We start from the raw sequence: 21,583 nt of genomic DNA on the forward strand, positions 1-21,583 counted from the left end.
AGCACCCTTGGGTGAAAGGCTTTCAAGTTTGTTCAAATGAAGGGCCATGCCCCTTCAAAGGGGATATAATCGCAAAAATACGGTGGGGTCATTCAAAAATCTTCTCAAGAACCACTGGGACAGAGAAGCTGAAATTTACATGAAAGCCTCCTGACATAGTACAGATTCAAGTTTGTTAAAACCAATGACCTGGGGGGGGGGAGGGTTGTTGGATTGGGTCTCAATAGGGGATCAAAGTTTTACTTACAAATATACAGGGAAAATCTTTATGAAAATTGTCTTCTCAAGAAACACTTGGCCAGAAAAGCTGAGATTTACATGAAAGCTTCCCGACATAGTGTAGACTCAAGTTTGTAAAATTCACAGGGTTGTCACTAACGCAAGAATAGGATCACAGAAATTTCATTGGGGTTTGTCTGATATGGCGAGTCCCGCAGACGTGTCTCGGACTCTGAGTAAAAATCATAATTTTACTTAGAAGCCCTGATTTGTGTATTAATTAAAACTCATAGGAAAAAATCTAGGTAAAACGTTACGCTCTAATGTGAACCGAGTTCACAGTGTCCCAATCCGACTTGTTTGTTTAGTGCAGTCAATTAAGTGCAAATTAGAATATAATATTGAAATTTAGATACAAAGTAAAAAACATTTTGCCACTCACAGGCAGTTATTTATATATGTTTCTTTTTCTTTTTTTTTTACAAATCAGGATCTATATCTAATTATAAATGTTTGTCTTCCGGTAGCCATTTTTATTGGAATTGAAAGTAGCGTAGTTTGTAAACTTTGGTAGATTTTACATCATTTTACAAACAAAATTAGTACGCATCTATTTTATCACAATAATTATTTAATTAAAATTTTGTTTAATACTGAATAGGGTTGTAACGATGATAGAGGATTCGGGGAAGTAATTCTGTTTGCAATGGGCAATTAGTTGTATGAGACCGAGTCGTGAATGATTACTTTTAATTTCATGTGTACAAAGTGATCACTGCACTGTTATGCATGGGCTTGGCGAAAATTAACTGATTTTTGCCATTTGTTGAAGATGAAAGTGAACAGAGGTACGACATTAGCTTGTGTTCACTCGGTATAAATAAAGGTGTAGGAAAAATCTAAATGACTCTTTAATTCAACTTTCATGGGACTCGTCAAATTTTCATGGGACTCAAGCTGCTTACAAACCATAATACCGGGACTTGTCTTCAATATTTTCTAGTGACAACCCTGAATCGTGGCCCCCAAGGGTAGGTTTTGGCCACATTATAGGGACAAAAGTTTTACATACAAGTATATGGGAAATCTTTAAATATGGACCAAGATGACTAAGGTGAGCGATGTGGCCCATGGACCTCTTGTTTAATTATTTGTTTACGTAAGAAATAGTGCTTTTTAGCTCACCCCAGCCATAATTTAAATGAACTTTTCAAAGTACTTGCTTTGGAAGTTCATATAAGTATTGCTGAAATTTATGTATATGTATGTTAAATAAATTTTATTATCAGATTATCATTTTGATTCATAATTTCATTCTTAATTGCCACTTTTACAGAAAAGATATCACATATCCTGGATCTCGAGTTTTATTCCACAGTAGGGTAAGACCAAAACAGGTTAGTAGGATATATTGGGACTTTCCAGGAGTCCTGCATCAACTCAAAAAGCAGGATTTTTAGGGAGATCCAATAAAATCCTGCAAAATCCCAGTCCTGTCTACTGGGACTTTCCAAGACATGTCCAGAATAATCCCACTTTCTCCCCTTTCAGATTGCAGGATTAAGTGAGACTTTGCAGGACAATAAAAGGCAAATTTAAGTGTTCAAATTATCCTTAAAAGTCCTGAAATGTCCCACTGCCAATACCGTCCCTCTAATTCCTTGTCAATCTCAGTTTCAAAAAAGCAGGACTTTTCAGGACAATCCTGATAAATCCTGGGATTTTGTCTTGGGACTTCCTGGGATATCCTGCTGTATTTTCAATGGGGAAATTATCCTTAAAAGTCCTGAAATGTCCCACTGCCAATACCGTCCCTCTAATTCCTTGTCAATCTCAGTTTCAAAAAAGCAGGACTTTTCAGGACAATCCTGATAAATCCTGGGATTTTGTCTTGGGACTTCCTGGGATATCCTGCTGTATTTTCAGAGGGGCCTCGGATGCTAAAGTCCAAAATCAATTATGGTCACCTACAATTAATATTTTTCAAGATACCCCAAATCTAATTCCATATTATTTGGGGCCTTTTTGAGACGAACAAATTGATATAAAGAACTCTGATGTACTACAATAAATAAAGAAAAAAAAAAATTTGTGGCAGATTCTGCCACGCACAATGAATTATATAGGAAATGCATAGATTTTGGGGGACAATTTTTTTATTAATGCTCTTATCCCATCATATCTTATATCATTGTATTCGTCTCAACGAGACGAGAAAGAATATATAATCAAATAATAGCTAGGGTGATAAATAAAAATTTCACCCCCAAAAACTTGTGAATTTGGACTTAGAGTTTTTTCGACGAGTGAATAATACAAGTTTTTGGGTTGTGGTTTTCTTATACATAGACCTAACTATATGAAGTTTAAGATAGAATAATAAATAAAGATTTCACATCCGAAAAACTGTGCATTTTTCTGTACATGTATTTCCGTCGGCGTGGCCAAATTTCCCTCATCGGCCATATTTTTTTTTATTTATTGCCCTATCTCAAAGTTCTTTATATCATTTTCTTCGTCTCAACGAGACAAACAAGAATATGGAATTATATTTCTGATAGAATAAGTATTAAGCGTTTTCTGACCCAATGAGTGAGATTTTCCTCGGTTTCCGGATTTCCCGGACTCTGCTCCGGATAGGGCGGGGGCATATAATGAGAACCCCCCTCTCCAAGGTGGGAATAGGCTCCCCTTATGATACATACCCATAATAATACTCAACGCCCTCGTTAAAGGCCTCCACGGGGCGTGTGGCAGATTCTGCCACAATGTTTTTCCGATTTTATCCGGATCATTTCCGGTCCGGGAGAGGAAATTTCCGAAAACCAAGACCATGGTCTGATAGCCCACCTCCAAGTCTCCCCATGTACCAAATTGCATTGCAAAATAATAACAACTAATATGTTTTTCAGAGGGCTGAAAATGGCTATATTTTAACTAAAAAGCCCCACCCCCGGGGCGGGGGTGGGGGTAGAAAATCGAAAAAAAACCTCCGAGGTCGGACGAAGTTCCCCTAACCATATATACCCATACCAATACCGCTAACCCATATAACGAGGCCTCCAGGGTGCGTGTGGCAGAATCTGCCACAAAAATGCTAAAGACGGCCTCACAACAACTTCTATTTCGCCATAAAGAGTGGCAGAGAACGAGAGCAATGGATACGTATGTGACATTGTCGGGCAAGAAGGAGAGCAGATGCAGCCTCAGTAAACCAACTTCTCATGTAATAACAATGACTATAGAGACGGACCATATCATCATCTCATTCTGCATGCCTACAAAACGAGTTGTCAGTTGAAGGACGAAATAAGGAACAAGCTCTATACTTTACATTATATACAATACAAGAAAGCCTTACCTTAAATAGTTCAGGAAATGCTGCCTAGGTTAGGTTTTTTTAAAAGCAGGTCAAATTCCAAGGTTAAGGTCACAATGTTTAAAACGTTAATACCAAAAGCAAGGTCCTGGTACAAGAAATGTACAAATGAAATATGAGAGTCCTATTACTCACCATTCAAAAGTTATGAGAAAGGTTCATGCTTGAGACAGACAGGGCAAAAACAATAGCCCCTACATTAGTGACGGGGGCATAAAAAGATTTGAGTCCACACAAATTGGGAACGATTGCACTTTGATATGATTTAGTGTGATTTAGTTTGGTCCTGCTAATCTTGATTTTGTTTTAATTAATTTCCTGTATATTCCCATATAAAACTTTAATCTTCTATTGTGGTTCCACCATAACACTGGGATTGAACTTGAATTTGCACTACCTGAAGAAGATTGCATATGGCCCTGCTGTTCTTGAGAAGATTTTAAAGATGTTTATATACTAGTATTCCCATATAAGACTTTGACTCCCTATTGTATATGATTTTAAAAGTTTACAGCGGACTGACGGACGCCAGACAAAATTCACTTGAGATTTCAGCTTAGCTGAGCTAAAAAGTTCCATTTCGAAATCAAGGAGTGCGATAAATATAGGATTAGAGCAAGCAATGGTAAGAGAATACTGTTTGGAACACTTGTCAGACCACATGCAACGAACTCGTGGGTAGACATACGAAAGGCTTACACCAGAAACAAGGAATGAAGTTCAACAAAAAGGGATTTGAAACAGGATCAACCATAGTCAAGAATACAGTTCTGTAAAAGATGTGCCAGAAGAAACCGAAGGCAGTTTGTTCAGACGAAACGAAGGGCACGAAATAAATCTTGCTGATTTTTCTAGAAACGGAAACACAAAACGCTAGTACGATATTTGTAAAATCATAAATAGAGGTACAGAATAAATCGACTACTGTCATCTAACTCTTACTAATATACCAGCAGGTCCAATACAAGTACATACAGGTCTACCATCAAAGGCTGAAATCATCAAGAATATCAAGACATAATGTTGAAAAGCTGCTGGTCCAGCTGGCATTTTGTTTACGGTACGTGCTTAAAGCAAACAGGTTAACATCAGAGAAAACATTTCAAGCCGTTTTGCAAAAGTTATGGGAGCAGAAAAAATATCATTTGACTGAAAACAAGAGGCTCTGAAGAGCCTGAATAGTTCACCTGGTTTCTCATTTTTCATAGTATTTTGATGAAAGACTTTGTAGTTTGTATGTACTGTAATAGTTGTAGAACTACATTTTATGCATGACCATATAGCATTCTTATAATGGATAAAACCCTCCGAAGAGTAACAACACACATGCAAAAGTACTGAAATAACAATTATAACAGGCATAGTTCCTTCTGATAGATGTGAAGTCTCTAATTCATCACAACTGTCAATCGAAAGCGAGGTGGGACTCCTGGATTGATCGCTCCACAACATATTTATATGTATGTATTTACATGGGACCACTAGCGAAACATTGACATGCTCCCATTCAGCTGAAAAAGTGCATTTTAGTAAGCATTTTGGGATTTAAATTTTCCTGTTATAGAATCGACACTTTTTACGATAAACGAATATGATGAATTATTTAGTATTTTTTGCGGTATTTTCTGACATAGAATATATATATGATTTTTTGACATCCAAAAATTAAGGAAATCAAACAATCATATAATATATTTTTGGGAATGATTGATATCAGAAAATGATTGATATTTTATCTCACAAAATCATTTACTTTAAAATTTGCTCTTATTCCAAGGCAACATTGCAGCTCTGTTTGTTTCCATATAAATCATAACAGAAAAATATGTTAGGTGTAAAAGATTGTCATTTATTTAAAATGACGAAAAATGTGAGTCCTAAAAATACAGAACGAAATTGGCTGGGAGACATACCCGCATTTTGACTAGAAATGCAATATAAAAATCATTTTCTTACATAAGAAAATTAAGTATATTTCTTAGTATTCAAAAATCGAATATTTTTATTAAAAAAATCCTTTCTAATACATTTCAGGGAAATTATTGCCACAAAAATAATTGTCATAAAGGGGGGGGGGGGGAGTAGTAATATCAATGCTGCAGGTGCCTGTGGAAAATACAACCCACTTTAGTTTTTGTCCCTAGCATACATTTCTCAAAGTTATGCTATAGTCAACTCGTCTCCTCATTATCAAAACAACGCCCACTAGCAGCTATGGACCTTTGGATGTTATAAATCAGTACTTCTTCTTCTGAGTCAGCATTTTGATCATGTGTGTGTGTCTAGTATCCGCATTTGCCACAATCATGGGGGGGGGGGTATTGTTGGGATTCTAATCGGTGTTTCTTCCTCAACATTTTTAATATTGTCGGGCCTATTATCCTTGATTTCCACTGGTCAACATTTGAATTATGAAATGATATTTTTGGTTTGTTAAATGAGATATGAAAATCAGAAACATTGCAGAAAAATGTCGAACTCACGTTAGGGTTATGCAATTTTTCTGCAATGTTTGCTACCTTCATTTGCCGTTTAAAAAACCAAAATTTTCTTATTTATATTTTCTGCATTCTTTGAAAAAATTAGGAATACTCTCAAGTACGTAAAATATAAAATAAATAAATATAGATGTTATTGACCTATAAGTTATCAGCTGACCTCCATATTTAGTGACAGTTCCAATATAGTCCAGTCATTCTACTGTTTTACCTCAAACTAATTGCAACACAAATGGTTTTTGCGAAACTTGTGGAACATGCTTATAATGATCATACATGTACATGTATAAAAAATCGAGAAAGGGGAAAGTCCAAGAAGGGAACACTCAAAAAGCATAAAATAAATTCTCGTATATCATACGTAAGCGTTGTTTATTGTACTTATTCAAATAAAAGGTAAAAAATAACCCAGAAAATATATTCTCCAACTATTTCAACAAATACGCTAAGTAGCTAGCAGAGTACGTGAAATGTATATTTATTACAGTAATGAGGATATTGATGAATTGTGAATTAGCAACACTTCATTATCAAGGTCAGGAATTAAATAAGTATCTTAATAATGTTTTACGGCGATGATTGTTAAATTTCTGATAATTGTTTTGTTTAGATATAAAACATTCTGTCAAAGCGGTAAAAAGCTTAAAAACGGCTCCTACTTGATGATATACATCACCAGAGGTTGGATAAATTTATCTTAATAAATAGCTGAAACAAAACGGTTGCTGAAATAGTCGCTAAATCTTCAAGCTAAATCCAGGAATATTTTTTTTCAGGGGAGCCCCCCTTAATTCCATTGCCATCCTGGTGTATTTTAATAAAAGACGGTGTATATTTTTTTTTCCATATTGAACATTTTTTTCCCGGATTTTTATTCTAATTTAATTGATAAAGCTTCATATTCCTGTGGATTGACTGACAAACCCTGACTAGTATTCATGACACAGATCTTCTATATCGTAACTCCTGTACATGCGCGAGTGATCGTTTAATGTAGCAAAGCAGTCATACGCGGGGGATACAAGTACTGGCCATGGTTTTCCATGTAGCATTTAAGACATATCATCTAAATCAGGTGGCCTTTATAATTTAACTGATTCTTAATTATATGCTTTTGTATCACTTAAGTTATTAGTAGTTAGATGTTGAACTGGTCACTGTAAATTCCTAATTATACGCAAGACATTTTTTATCGCATAATTTCGCGAGAGTCGTACCTCGCAAAATAAAATTACTCGCTTTTGATTTTCTGTAGATAAAATACACGTGAGAACTCTTGATTTTCAGACGGCTCGCTAATTCATGTTCACGTGATTTAACGTATACAAGTCATTTCGCCATATAAGTATTCGCGTAAAATAAGGAATCCACAGTATGCAAGGTGAAGATAACGAACAGTGATCAATCTCATAACTCCTATAAGCAATACAAATAGATAGTTGGGCAAACACGGACCCCTGGACACACCAGAGGTGGGATCAGATAAACACGGACCCCTGGACACACCAGAGGTGGGATCAGATAAACACGGACCCCTGGACACACCAGAGGTGGGATCAGGTGCCTAGGAGGAGTAAACATCCCCTGTATATGCTAGAATGCACCACTGCATCAAACACATATCTAGTATGATTTTGAAAATACATACAAGTACATGTAACTGTACAATTATAAGATTTTTTTAATGTAAGGTACAATGTGGTTCTCAGGATCAGCTGTTCCAAAGATGTTCATATCAACAAATAAAGTGTGACTGAAATGGAGTTGATGAAACTTAATATAACTCAACTTCAACTCAACATTTAGATATATCGACAAAGTTTTATCTATTAACAATGCTCATTTTCTTTCATTTGTCCATTCGATATATTCCAGTCAACTCAAAATAAAAGACAAAGTTTTTCATATCTGTTTCATATTTGGATATTTTATAGATCATAAATGTTATCGGCAAACTAACAAGATGCCCATGGGCCACATCGCTCACCTGAGTCACCTTGGCCCATATCTGAAGACTTTCCATATATATTTGCATGTAAAACCTTAGTCCTTATTATGCCCCAACTACCCCTGGAGGCCACAATTTTTGCAAACTTGAATCTACACTACGTCAGAGAGCTTTCATGTAAATGTCAACTTCTTTGGCCCAATGGTTCTTGAGAAGAAGATTTTTAAAGATTTTCCCTATATTTGTATGTACAACTTTGACCCCCCACTTGTGGCCCCATCCTACCCCCCGGGGGCCATGATTTGAACAAACTTGAATCTGCACTATGTCAGAAAGTTTTCTTGTAAATATCAGCTTTTCTGACTCAGTGGTTATTGAGAAGAAGATTTTAACTATATATTTGTAACTTTGATCCCCTATTGTGGTCCCATCCTACCCCCGGGGGCCATGATTTGAACAAACTTGAATCTGCATTATGTCAGAAAGTTTTCATGTAAAAATCAGCTTTTCTGGCTCAGTTGTTCTTGAGAAGAAGATTTTAAAAGATTTTTCCTATATATTTGTATGTAAAACTTTGATCCCCTATTGTGGCCCCATCCTACCCCCGGGGCCCATGATTTGAACAAACTTGAATCTGCACTATGTCAGAAAGTTTTCATGTAAAAATCAGCTTTTCTGGCTCAGTGGTTCTTGAGAAGAAGATTTTAAAAGATTTTTCCTATATATTTGTATGTAAAACTTTGATCCCCTATTGTGGCCCCATCCAACCCCCGGGGGCCATGATTTGAACAAACTTGAATCTGCACTATGTCAGAAAGTTTTCATGTAAAAATCAGCTTTTCTGGCTCAGTGGTTCTTAAGAAGAAGATTTTAAAAGATTTTTCCTATATATTTGTATGTAAAACTTTGATCCCCCTTGTGGCCCCATTCTACCCCCTGGGGCCATGATTTGAACAAACTTGAATCTGCAATATGTCAGGAAACTGTCAGGTAAATTTCAGCTCTTCTGGCTCAGTGGTTCTTGAGATTTTTAAATGACCCCACCCTATTTTTGCATTTTTGTGATTATCTCCCCTTTGAAAGGGACATGGCCCTTCATTTGAACAAACTTGAAATCTCTTCACCCAAGGATGCTTTTGGTCATGTTTGGTTGAAATTGGCCCAGTGGTATTGGGGGAGAGGTTGAAAATGTAAATGTTTAACAGACAGACGGACGGACAGACAGACAGACGACGGACAAAAAGCGATCAGAAAAGCTCACTTGAGCTTTCAGCTCAGGTGAGCTAAAAACACAACATTATGACAAATGGGATGACTTCAGCTTCTCGATCGTCAACGTAGCAATATTCCATTATTACCTGAGTATTTAAATGATCTAATTTGCAGATCAGATACAACCTTTCATTAGGTTGAATGATGTCTGACTTTTTTCAGACGAATTGTTAAGCCGTTCATTACATACTGATTGTGACGTAAGGGTTAATGTACGAGTATCGCTTCATTCCTTAAAAGTAATGGACCAAAGGCCCCGAAGGGACCGAAGTCCATTGCTTTTAAGGAATGGAGTGATACGAGTACATTGGCCCACTTAAAATCCATTGTAAACATTAATAAAAACTAAACTTTGTGCATTTTAATCATGTCTTACGTTTTTCATTCTTTTCTTGCATACATTTATATCTACTTGTATAAAGGTTGACCTACTTTCCGAATACTCCATTCCTGAAAAATAATGGAGTGTTCGAACAAAAGAATGACGTCATAGGTGGATTTTAATATGGTTTACTCCGTTGACCTGATCAAGATATCGGACTCATGTCGGGGGTAACAGGTAAACGAGGGATGCTTACTCATCCCAGGCACCTGGTCTTACATCTGGTTTCGGTGCCTTTTGATTCAGCTTTATTGTGACTAAAAGTATACAAACCATCCTGTAGTTTGGTTCTGTGAAAGATTAAGGTCAGAGCTAGACCTAACTGTTGTCAATTCATACCAGGTCACGATGAAAATAATGTGTCAACGGAAAAAGGACTTAGCCACATCATCATTGGACACATCCAAATAACACATCTTGTTTTCTTTTATTTCGTTGTGTCTAGGAAAAGGGGACAGTTGTAGAAAAGAAAATTGTCAACCTTCATAATGAAGGGAGACATAAAAGACGATGGTTAAGTTGCCAATTGTCAAATTAAAACAATTTATCGTCCTGCTTAATAGAAACATCTGTGCATTGCTATTTGGGGAAACGATATAGATGTAATGAGGGTATTTACATACATGTACATGTAACGACGGAATCAATCACTAAGCAATATAAATTTTGTTCACTTAAAAATCTAAATAATTTGTTCCTTTTGATAACTTCGAGACACCCATATATAGTTTAGAAGCACATTGTACCTCATCTGAAGTACGTATGACCTACAATCCAACATTTCCGGTAATAAGTGCTGTTCTACAGGATCTATACACGTAACCACATCGGTATGATTAGAAATGTGTCCGGAGTAGTAAAACCATCTACGTAAACTCTGAAAGAAGTTACACTATTTTAAGGTGCAATATAGTGACGGCAATCCTGTGAGATCTTTTAAAGGTTGACACGTACAGACGATGTTTTTCGACTCTTGCAAATTATCTTACAGAGGAGTGCCTCCATGGAAACTATAACATTTTGGTGTAAAAGAAGCTAGGTATTTGTCTCCATTTGCGTATAAACAAAACAAAACAACATGAACTGCAGGGTGATGAGATATCCTCTCAAGGTTCTATTAATAATCTCCATGGACGAAGCGAGGCAACTCCAATTCTAGCAGAATGATTTTATCCTTAGTTCATGGAATCTCACGATACTGTTATAGTCTTGAAAGTCGTTAATTAAATTGGCTATGTTCAACGAAATACACATGTAGGGTCTGATTGGTTCCAAAGAATTCAAGCAACACACAAATAGACACGGTAAGGATATATGGTACAAACCTATCCATGGAAAATCAGGCGGAGGTTGACACGTCATGGTTTTTTATTGTAATGATTGATTGATTGTATCTTGTTTAACGTCTCACTCGAGAATTTCATGGTTTTTGAACCGGCGTGTTAATTGATTGAAAATTACATATTGATATAATGTGAGAATTATGAAATATATTTTAACCTCTATCTAAAAGCCATCGTATAACCCATTATAAAGGGGAGATAACTCTTGTCCCACTTCTGATCTGCTGTGTATTACAAGAAAGGATAAGATAACGAACTGTGATCAATCTCATAACTCCTATAAGCAATGCAAAATAAAGAATTGGGCAAACATGGCCCCTGGGCATACCAGAGGTGGGGTCAAGTGCCTAGGAGGAGTAAGCATTCCCTGTCGACCGGTCACACCCGCCGTGGGCCACATGTCTTGATCACTTAAACGGAGTAACCCGTTGTCAAAATCAACAATTTGATCTCCTATTTTAGTCCCACCCAACCCCTGGGTTCCTGAATTGAACAATAATGAATTTCAACTACCTGAATATGTTTCAATATTGATATGACTAATCATGGTCCTGCTGTTGTTGAAATTAAGAATTTTCAAGATGTTTTCCTATACATTTTATATAAAACTTGGATACCCTACTGCACATGGCTCCAACGTAAGCCAAAAAAAATGTATGTTGGCTTCCACTTTCCCGACCGACCCTAAAAATTTCTGCCGACCCTAACACATTTTTTTTTTCCATTCTGGCACCTAAATTTCAAACTTTATATGAAATAGTAATCGTGACCTTAAACACATGAATCATGGCCATGGCGAATGATAATCACGGATGAGATTCGGCTTAGCCGGATATTTCAATTAAAGCCGTTGCCGAATATCGGGACAGTCCTTCATAATTCAAATTTACAAGTAAACTTCAGTCGGTACAAACAATTATTGTGTACCTTGACAACAACGTTGCCTTCTTCAGTTACTTGTATATTAAACTAACTTTCCATGGCTATGTGGAATGCCTTTCTTACCGTTTAGTTATATTAATATTAAAATTAAAACAACCACTTGTTTTTCATTCGAAAGATAGCATCCATGACAGTATATCGGGAAGCACTAAATAACTGAACTTTTAAAAACCCTACTTCACCTTAACAACATAAGTTTTGTCTTAGATTTACTTGTAAAGTTTTATTTATGCAGTCAAGGAAGGCTGTATATAAAATTCATAAACTCTGTCAACTACCAAGTAAAAATTATGAATTGTATATTTGTCAGGTATTTCTATTTTTATTGAATGACAGAATTCATATAATCTAATGAGATATGTGCATGAGTCCTTAAAGTTAAAGAAATATTCATTACCATTAAAATATTTCTTTAAAAGTTCATAAATGAAACATTAAAAGTGTATCGATGACAAATTTATGCTTGGTAAGGTCGAGTCAAGGTTTTAGTTGTTCAGGTGATTAGTACATCAATATATACGTTATGGGCGCCATCTTTTGGATGAAAAAAAAATAGGTTATTGGCTTTATTTGGGGATTTACATATCTGAATGGTAAGCAATACATGACTAATATTAATGGAAACTTACTTTAATAAACAGATAACTTATTTGAAGCGAATATCATTGTTGTCAAGGTGTATAGTATTTGCTAGCACCAGCAAAAGTTGACTGAATTTCCAGACACGAAGGTTCATCGGCAGAGTCAGTCCAAGAATTTCAGCCGAGAGTAGTCCAATGGCACCATGGAAATTGGTGCTGTCTGTTAGATTTTTTCAAATGTCATCACTACAACAAGACTCCGTTCATAACAATAGTATATTTATTGATTTATTTAGTTATTTATTATGCACTAATACTAGACTGATTCCAAAACACAGAAACAGTTTTTATTTACAGTACAGAGAAAGAAATGTTTTGGTTCATAATATAACTTTCATTTGATTACTAGTTGATCACTGTATTTTATGTATAATAGAATATCAAATCATTAAAAAATAATTCAAATTATAAAATAAAATTAAAAAAAACTATCTACCTACCGACTCTTAAAAATTTTGAGGTGAAAGTGGATATCAACATATATATTTATATATATTTGGCCTTACGCCCGGGGACACAATTTGAAGAAACTTGAATCTACACTACCTGGGGGATGTTTGCATGTTAATATGACTAATCTTGGCCTTGTTGTTCTTGAGAAAAAATATTTTCAGAGATTTTCCCTATATATCCGCATGTAAAACTTTCATCCCCTATTGTGGTCCCACTGTACTTCCGGAAACCACAATTTGAAGAAACTTGTATCTGCAATGCCTGGGGATGCTTGCATATCAATATGACTAATAATGGTACTGTTGCATTTAGAAAAAGACTGTATATCTTTGTATGTGATCCCCTTTTGTTGAGCCACCTTACTCCCCTCATCCATGATTTCAACAGACACGAATCTACATATATTCTATGTCAGGAAGCCTTCATGTAAATTTCCACTTTCTGACCCAGTGGATTTTCGTAAGAATATTTTTAAATGGCCCCACCCTATTTTGCGTTATCTTTATCATCATCCTTTGAATGAAGCTTAACACTTTATTTGTAGAAACCAAAAATCATGGTTTTTAGTATGATTCGACCATTTCTCTACTACAGAAAAAAATGATCAGATTTTGTCTATATATTTCTTTTTTACCTTCGCTTTTAGTTCTTTGAATTATGCAAGTTCAGAAAATATACATTACTTGATAATATTTTCCAACGTTATAGCTTACGTTCCGTATATAACTCAATTTCAGTTCTGTATTTTTTTTCTAAGATGTTTTGCGAATGTCTCGAAAGTTAACCGTTAATCTTGCAAGCAAGACATACATTTGGAAAGATTGTGTTCTGCATAAATACATATAATTAGCTATGTATAGAATATTGACCAAATTTCTCTTAAATATTGATAACTATGTTCATTTTAAAAGAAATATATCTCATTTTTTAGCGTATGAATTGTGACGGTTCACGCCGGTATAAATGCGCTTTATGAAAAGTATGCACGTGTAAGCGTTGCAAGTCATACTCTCATATATTTAAAAAAAAAAGGAGATTTATTATTCATTTCTTATATTTACATTCTATTTTCATTTTTGCGAATTCCCAGCTGTTAAAATAGATGTACTATATTTACATATATCAAGATTCAATGTTTACATCTGCAAAGCATTTTTGATGAAATGGCTATCATTACAATTTGTAAAGACATCAAAAACGAAAATATTGGAAGCGTTAATCTATTGATATTATTCTTTCTTTGAAAACTATTTCCATATACATGTCTTACAGAGAGCTAATGCAACGCGTAATTAAGAAAATATTTATTTTAAAATTACAAATAGCAAAAATACAATTAGATATTTCATAAACCTGTATTTAATTAAACATATTCTACGGATGAATTGTTCTGTTTTCTTTGGCGATGAAAGCTACTTAATGGTAATGAAATATTATCTAAAATGTGAACAATAACTCTAATCTTCGAGAATGAACTACAGTGAACGACTGACTGCAAAGAAAACAAAGCTTTTTGATGTCTTTACAAAACAAAGCTTCAATATAAAAACGTGAAGGTTTCTAAATGATTTTCTTTACATAATATTTGTTACAAATTATTAAAACCTCTTATGCCTTTTAACAGTTTTGATGGTTATCAAGAAGTTGCGGTCGAAATTTTACGCTTGTGTCAATCAGTATAATCTAATTCATTTTGCCTTGGATTCCTGACCTTGATTTGTTGTTGCTACCCACCCTTTTTGTGGGCAGGCAATATTTTTATGCTAGTCTTTTTACATATGTGTATGCAATAGGGGGTCAATCTTGTTAGACCCCCCCCTATCGGATGTTTTTATTTTGTGTATATATATTCTCTTTCTCAATGTTAATTTTATAGATGTATGTAACAGGAGGTCCTCTAGTCATTTGCAGCACATGATCTTAATTTTTACTTGGTTTTAATGACCCCCTGTACTGTATATACTTTTCGTCATTTACTAAATAAATGACATTTTCTATTCTCAAACTTGTTCTGTTTTGCCTGCTTTGAGCAAAAAAACCCGAGTGCATTCCACTTGGCTAGTGCTTTTGAGCTAAGGATCATAAATGAGTTTTCTTGTTTTTCCATATGATCATACTTTGCCATCAAATGCCTTCTGAAATTGCACGTGGAAAGGGGTTCTGAGTAGAAATATTTAGATGCTATGTTTTAAACAAAACGAAAATCAAAATAGGCAAATAACTACTGTTACACTTCATTTCGAAAGGATACTATTTGTTGGACTCAAACTTTGAATAAAATCGATAATCATTTCAATAGCAAGAAATTGTACGTTATATAGGGCTCATGGCGGGTGTGACCGGTCGACAGGGAATGCTTATTCCTCCTAGGTACCTGATCCCACCTCTGGTGTGTCCAGGAGTCTGTGTTTGCCCAACTATCTATTTTGTATTGCTTATAGGAGTTATGAGATTGATCACTGTTCGTTATCTTCACCTTTCACGTTATAAAGTGATAAATTATCTCATCTTTCGTAGTTCGAACAGAAATGAAACAAAAATATTATAAAGAGGTTCCTGTCATTACTTTATCAGAGGTCCTCAAATATATTACTCATATTATTTTCCTGACTTAAAGTGATATACTGTATACACTTAGATAAAATACCTTCATTTTCTGTTCAGTAAACACCGCGATGTTTCATATTCAGAAATAGGTTGAATACTCAGTTATGACTTATCACACTCATGATAACTTCCCCACATAGTGCAGCCCGGTCCCCCGGACTGCAATTACCTGAAATTATTTCCTCCATAATTTCATTACGCAATTCAGAATAGTTTGAAATGAATAAAAATGGTATCATTTAACGTTATATTTGTTGTTGTATATCGATTATGAACTGACGCCACTAAAAGGTACGGTATTCTTGCATAATGTATATAAAATCATTGTATATGTAATGTCTGTAATAGAGAATGTGATTTCATGTGTCACCCGCCTGTGTTGGCATATACTATCATTTCTAATCATAGATGTAAGCATCTGAGGGCCTCTCATTACATGGTAATACTCGGATAAGTGTCATATCGTAATTCATGCATGTACAACCACTCAATGAATTCAGACATAAAGATGAATAATTCCTGATCACGATTGAATAACATTTGGACGTGAAACGTATGTTTTGATTGTATTTTATTATATTATATACCGTAATGATTTCAGGATTACAATGATCATGAGATACAAAACGTCAAATTCTTTAAATGACGTAATAGCTAGTTTGCATGTATTGTACACTATACAATACTACAGTAATTGTCGTATTACTGACATATAATCAGTGAAAGTTGATATCCAGTACTCGCTTACAAATTATATCAAAATCAAATAATGCATTTTTATGATTAACTGTATAGTCCTTTGTTTACAGCTGTCGGTACAGAGTAGTTGTGATCAGTGCAACAATCCAAACGGAGATTCCACCTGTAACAAGGAAGCTTAGGCTGATACATGCTTTATTGTTTGTTTCATAAATCATGGCGATTATCACTAATACAAAACGTATTTGATATGCAATAATACTCACAATGGTTGCATTGACTTCTATTTTCGGATTGGTAGCTATTCTTGCTGTCAAATACTTGCATCGTCTTAGACACTTGATGGGTCTTTAGTTCAATACTACGCTTGCGACGCCCTGTGGGTTCTACACATGTCTCATTCTAAATTGAAAATAAGCCACATAATCAAAGAAGCATTCTGCTTAGAAATCAGACAAATTAGAAGATACCATCTTATTTGCAAATATCTCTTCAATTCTAAAACAAAAAGACCATGAACTACCCTTCAGTTTTCTTTCTTACTTTTATTTGTAACATGGGAGTCGGTGGGATTTGCGGTGTAAGATGATACTACTTCATTTCCTCTATCGGAGGAAATGAAAGAATGAATTTTATCTCCAGTATGTAGAACAAGTAAAAGAACGAGAAAAAAAAAATATCATCTAACCTGTGGAATTAAGTTCTAATTGGCAAAAGTAACTGAATAATGAATTGTGCAGTACAGTTAAGATGGTCAATGGAATTTTCGCCGAAAATATTCAATTGACAAACATCATTTATTAGGACGGATGGAAAGTTTTGGAACTTTACTGATATTGTATCAAAAATATGATTTTATTTCATGGTATTTTGAAGGATTACGATTTTGTTTTTGTTTTCGTGTGACACATTCCTGTATAGATTAGGACATGCCTCCTTACTGGAACCTTAACCGTACTGTGTAACCTTCTGGAGACGAGTCCCGTGGGGATCCGGGTTACAATATGTCCTCAATACACCTTGCTTGTCGTAAGAGGGGGTGGTCCTTCGGATGAGACCGAAAAAATCGAGGTCCCATGTCACAGCAGGTGTGGCACGATAAAGATCCCCCCCCCCCTGCTCAAAGTCCGTAAGCGCCGAGCATAGCCCTAATTTTTGCAGCCTTTCACCGGCAATGGTGACCTCTCCATTTGAGTGAAATATTCTCGAGAGGGACGTTAAACAATATAGAATCAATCTGGAGAAGACTTTAAGCGCCCTACCTACATGTATACGTGTATTTTCTTTTGTTTAAAGGAGAACATAATTTATTTTATCTTTCTAAATTGATCCGATAGCTCTATTCTATCAAATGTTCAATGTTTACGCTACCCATTGGGACATGAACAGTGACAGCGACAACCCGTTTTTATTTTAGAGAATGTTAATACAACATTTCATCACGTCCAAGAAATATGTGATAAATCCAGGCTCATAATTTACTTTACAGTAAAATTGTGTTTACGTTCTGATATGTGAAATACCACTGAATGGGCTTTGCATACTATAGTCTCCGAAATGTCTGCCAATATTGATAACATGAACTTTGCAATTTTGGTAGAGACGTTCCTGCTTTATGTGATTAAGGATTTAGTTTTTTTTATAGATGTTAAGTTGTAGAAAAGAATTGTGAAAATTTGTCAATTCTGGGCAGTATTTCTCCCGCCCTTTTTTGGTTTGGGGAGCAGGAGCACTGAAATTTACAATTTATTTTCCCCTGTTCTTAAGGCGCTTCATATAAAATTTGAAGACTTTCAAGGATAGTTATTAAGAATAAGTTAAAAATATGGCAAGCCCTTTTACTATTTATTCGAAAAATAAGATATCTCTTTAAATTAAAGAGATATCTTTTTAAAATGAGAGATATCTCTTAGTCTTAAGAGCTGTTTCTCTAAATAAGAGATATCTCTTTCACTTAGAGAGATATCTCTTTCACTTAGAGAGATATCTATTTCACTTAGAGAGATATCTCTTTCACTTAGAGATATATCTCTTTCACCTAGAGATATATCTCTTTTACTTTTAGAGATATATCTTACTCTTAAAGATATATCTCTTTTACTTTAAGAGATATATCTTACACTTAAAGAGATATCTCTTTCATTTAAAGAGATATATCTTATACTTTAAGATATATCTCTTTCACTTAAAGAGATATCTTTTTCACTTAAAGAGATATCCCTTTTACTCTGAGAGATATCTCTTACTTTGAGAGATATCTCCTTCACTTAAAGAGATATCTCTCTAAGAATTCTTAGAGAGATATCTCTCAAAGTATAAGAGATATCTCTTTAATCGTTGAAAAAGAGATATTTCTCAAAGAGAAAGAGACATCTCTTTCCAATATTTTTATTAGTTTGAATACTTAAGGAATTCTCTCTAAAACGGAAGCCCTCCAAAGCAAATCTTACCATGATGGCTGAGGTGTTGCTAAAACGTTAACGGGGAACGGAAAATGGAACGGAAGATGGAACGGAACAGAAAACATATTATGCAATAATGTTATGAGGAGGTCAACATTTTGCAAAATCAAAAGGCTTATTATGAATAAGGGATGTAGAAATTACAGAGAGAATAGGAAGTCATCCTCAGAATCCACCATTTCATATTGATACCTCATATTAATGCATTATTATGTATTTTTACACGGTGTATTTTGTGGATGAATATACCAACAGGCGCTTGCTTAATAATTTGCATAGTAAGTTTTAATAAAAATATCAAGCAAGCGCCTGTTGGCACCACCTTTTCCCCCGGCTTTGTCATCCCTCCCCCCAGATTTTGACAGTACGTTGTTTCACAAATGAATAAAAAATAAATAAGATAACATGCTGAAAAAGACTTGAATTATAATTGACCCCTTTCAAATTATATTACTTTATTCTGGCTGGTATCGTAAGAAAAGATTTTATGAGACCATTCAATGAATAAAAGGTACATGTACAACCCCCAACCCCCTACCCCTCTAACCCCCCCCCCCCCAAAAAAAAAAAACATTGTAAAAGATAAAATAATTTTTTTTAACAATTTTCCTCAAACATAGCCTTTTTAAATCGAACGTGCTTTAAATCGAACTACATATGTTTAAGATAACTGAATTTGAATTTAGTTTTACATCTGGTACAATATACATTTATTTATCACATCAAATTGTAAAGCGAATGAGTCCAGTGAAGAAAAAGGTTTTGCCTCATTTGGGATGAATCTATGTGAAAGTTCGTACATTTACCGATATCCTGCGGTTTAGTGTTGGAACTGAAGAGATACAGCGGGAAGGAAAGATTGAAACAAAACCAATGTTAACTACCAGGTAGGGTGAAGTTTACGATCCATAGTATGAGGAATTAACAGATTATTTCATAATATATGAAATAGTTAAAAAGCTAACACAGAATTTATGCTTGAATGGAATTAAAATTCATCTCATTATTAATCCAAATGTTAAGCTATTCAAGTATTTAGTTTAAAAATTAACAGCCAGAAGTTCTCCCTATTTAGGATTGGAGTGCTGCGGTTACTAAGTCTCCTGTTAGTTAAAAAATAATAAATCAAACACAAGATGCTTAACTTGTTGACTAAATAAGATCATGAATTATTATTTATTGTTTTATACATATCACACTCCCTGTTGCAAGTACACACATACACGGTATCATGTGTAGATACATGTACATGTGCGTTAATGACGTTTTGCCACGAGGAGGGGGGGGGGTGTATAAACCATGCATGTTCTTTTCATTCTCTACCCATAGGTGTCACTGCTCTCTAACACCTCTGTCAATGCCGAAATTTCAAAATTCTTGTAAAATGCCTTGTAAATTCTTATATTAACGTTTAACTAAATTCGCTTACTCAATTTATGATGCAAAATTTTATATTAAAGTTGTTTTATCGCTTGTAGACAATTCCCAAATTGTTGATTTTAATCAAAATGAATCACCCCCTCCCATTTTTACCGCTATCTTATCTACATTAATCATTCTAATTCTTAAATTCCGAATCATTCTAATTCTTAAATTCCGTTCCGCGTTTTAGCAACACCCTGATGGCTGCAATCCCGTGGGAAGATTTTGCTTTTACCGCATGTGAATTTCAGAAATGTATACAGGTAACAAAAAACAAAGACAATTAATTGATGAAATATGCAAGCTGGATTAGATTTCGCCTCTCGGCAACTTGACAATGTTACCTCAACCACCTCTTCAAACTTCCCCGCCATTTGTACACTAGAAATATTTTGCTTGGTTAAAAAATAGGGTTACATCATTTCAATGACAATGTAACAGGGAGCAGTCATTATGATCACCGGGGGGAACATCTAAAGAGATATTTATTTCGGTTAAAGAGATATCTCTTTTTGAAAATTTAAAGAGATATATCTCTCTAACTTAAAGAGATATCTCTTTTTACATTGATAGAGATACATCTCTTTACGCTAGAGAGATATCTCTCTAGCTTTGAGAGTTATCTCTCATAGAGAAAGAGATATCTCCCAAGCATAAAGAGATATCTCATTTGTTTAATGAGATATCTCTTTAAACAAAAGAGATATCTCTTTTGGTTGAAGAGATATCCCCCTAGTGTAAAAAGATATCTCTCTAACTTACAGATGTATCTCTTTAACCAATAGAAATATCTCTCTTATTTAAAAAGATATCTTATTTTACGAATAAATAGTAAAAGGGCTTGCCATAAAATAAACATTTAATTATTAGCGGACAACAAAAGATTCAGACCAATAGGAATAGGTTGATCCAATAGAATAGAAAAAATAGAAACTTATGTCCAATCCCACGTGTCTTCGATCTGAATGAAAGGTGATAACTCATGACTCCTATAAGTAATACAAAATAGAGAGTTGGGCAAACACGGACCCCGGGATATACCAGAGGTGGGATCAGGTGCCTAGGAGGAGTATGTATCCCCTGTCGACCGGTCACACCTGCCATGAGCCCTATATCTTCATCAGGTAAACGGAGTTATCGTATTCACCTCAAAAAATGCCACAGATTATTATAATGTTGATATAACGATGATTACATTTAAAAAAGCAGTCAGGGTATTCTTTGTTCTTTGCTGACTTATAAACACGAATAATTCTAGGCAATGGAATATTACAATGATAGATTCAATGTCACTAGTGCATTCAATAGAGAATATT

At 34.9% G+C, this 21,583-nt stretch overlaps 1 protein-coding gene across 2 annotated transcripts in view; it reads right to left on the reverse strand.

Moving 5' to 3' along the window:
* Positions 1 to 16,238: 16,238 nt before the first annotated feature.
* Positions 16,239 to 21,583, reverse strand: part of LOC125681625 (uncharacterized) — a 192,704-nt gene continuing 187,359 nt past the window's right edge. For both annotated transcript variants that reach the window (XM_056153630.1, XM_056153629.1), the window contains exons 9-10: positions 16,650 to 16,785; positions 16,239 to 16,546 (exon numbers count right to left, since the gene is read on the reverse strand). In XM_056153630.1, the coding sequence (XP_056009605.1) occupies positions 16,488 to 16,546; positions 16,650 to 16,785 (195 nt within the window). In that variant the 3' untranslated portion in view covers positions 16,239 to 16,487. The remainder of the gene's footprint in view (positions 16,547 to 16,649; positions 16,786 to 21,583) is intronic.

This window comes from Ostrea edulis, chromosome 2 (genome assembly GCF_947568905.1).
Source record: "Ostrea edulis chromosome 2, xbOstEdul1.1, whole genome shotgun sequence".
NCBI lineage: Eukaryota > Metazoa > Mollusca > Bivalvia > Ostreida > Ostreidae > Ostrea > Ostrea edulis.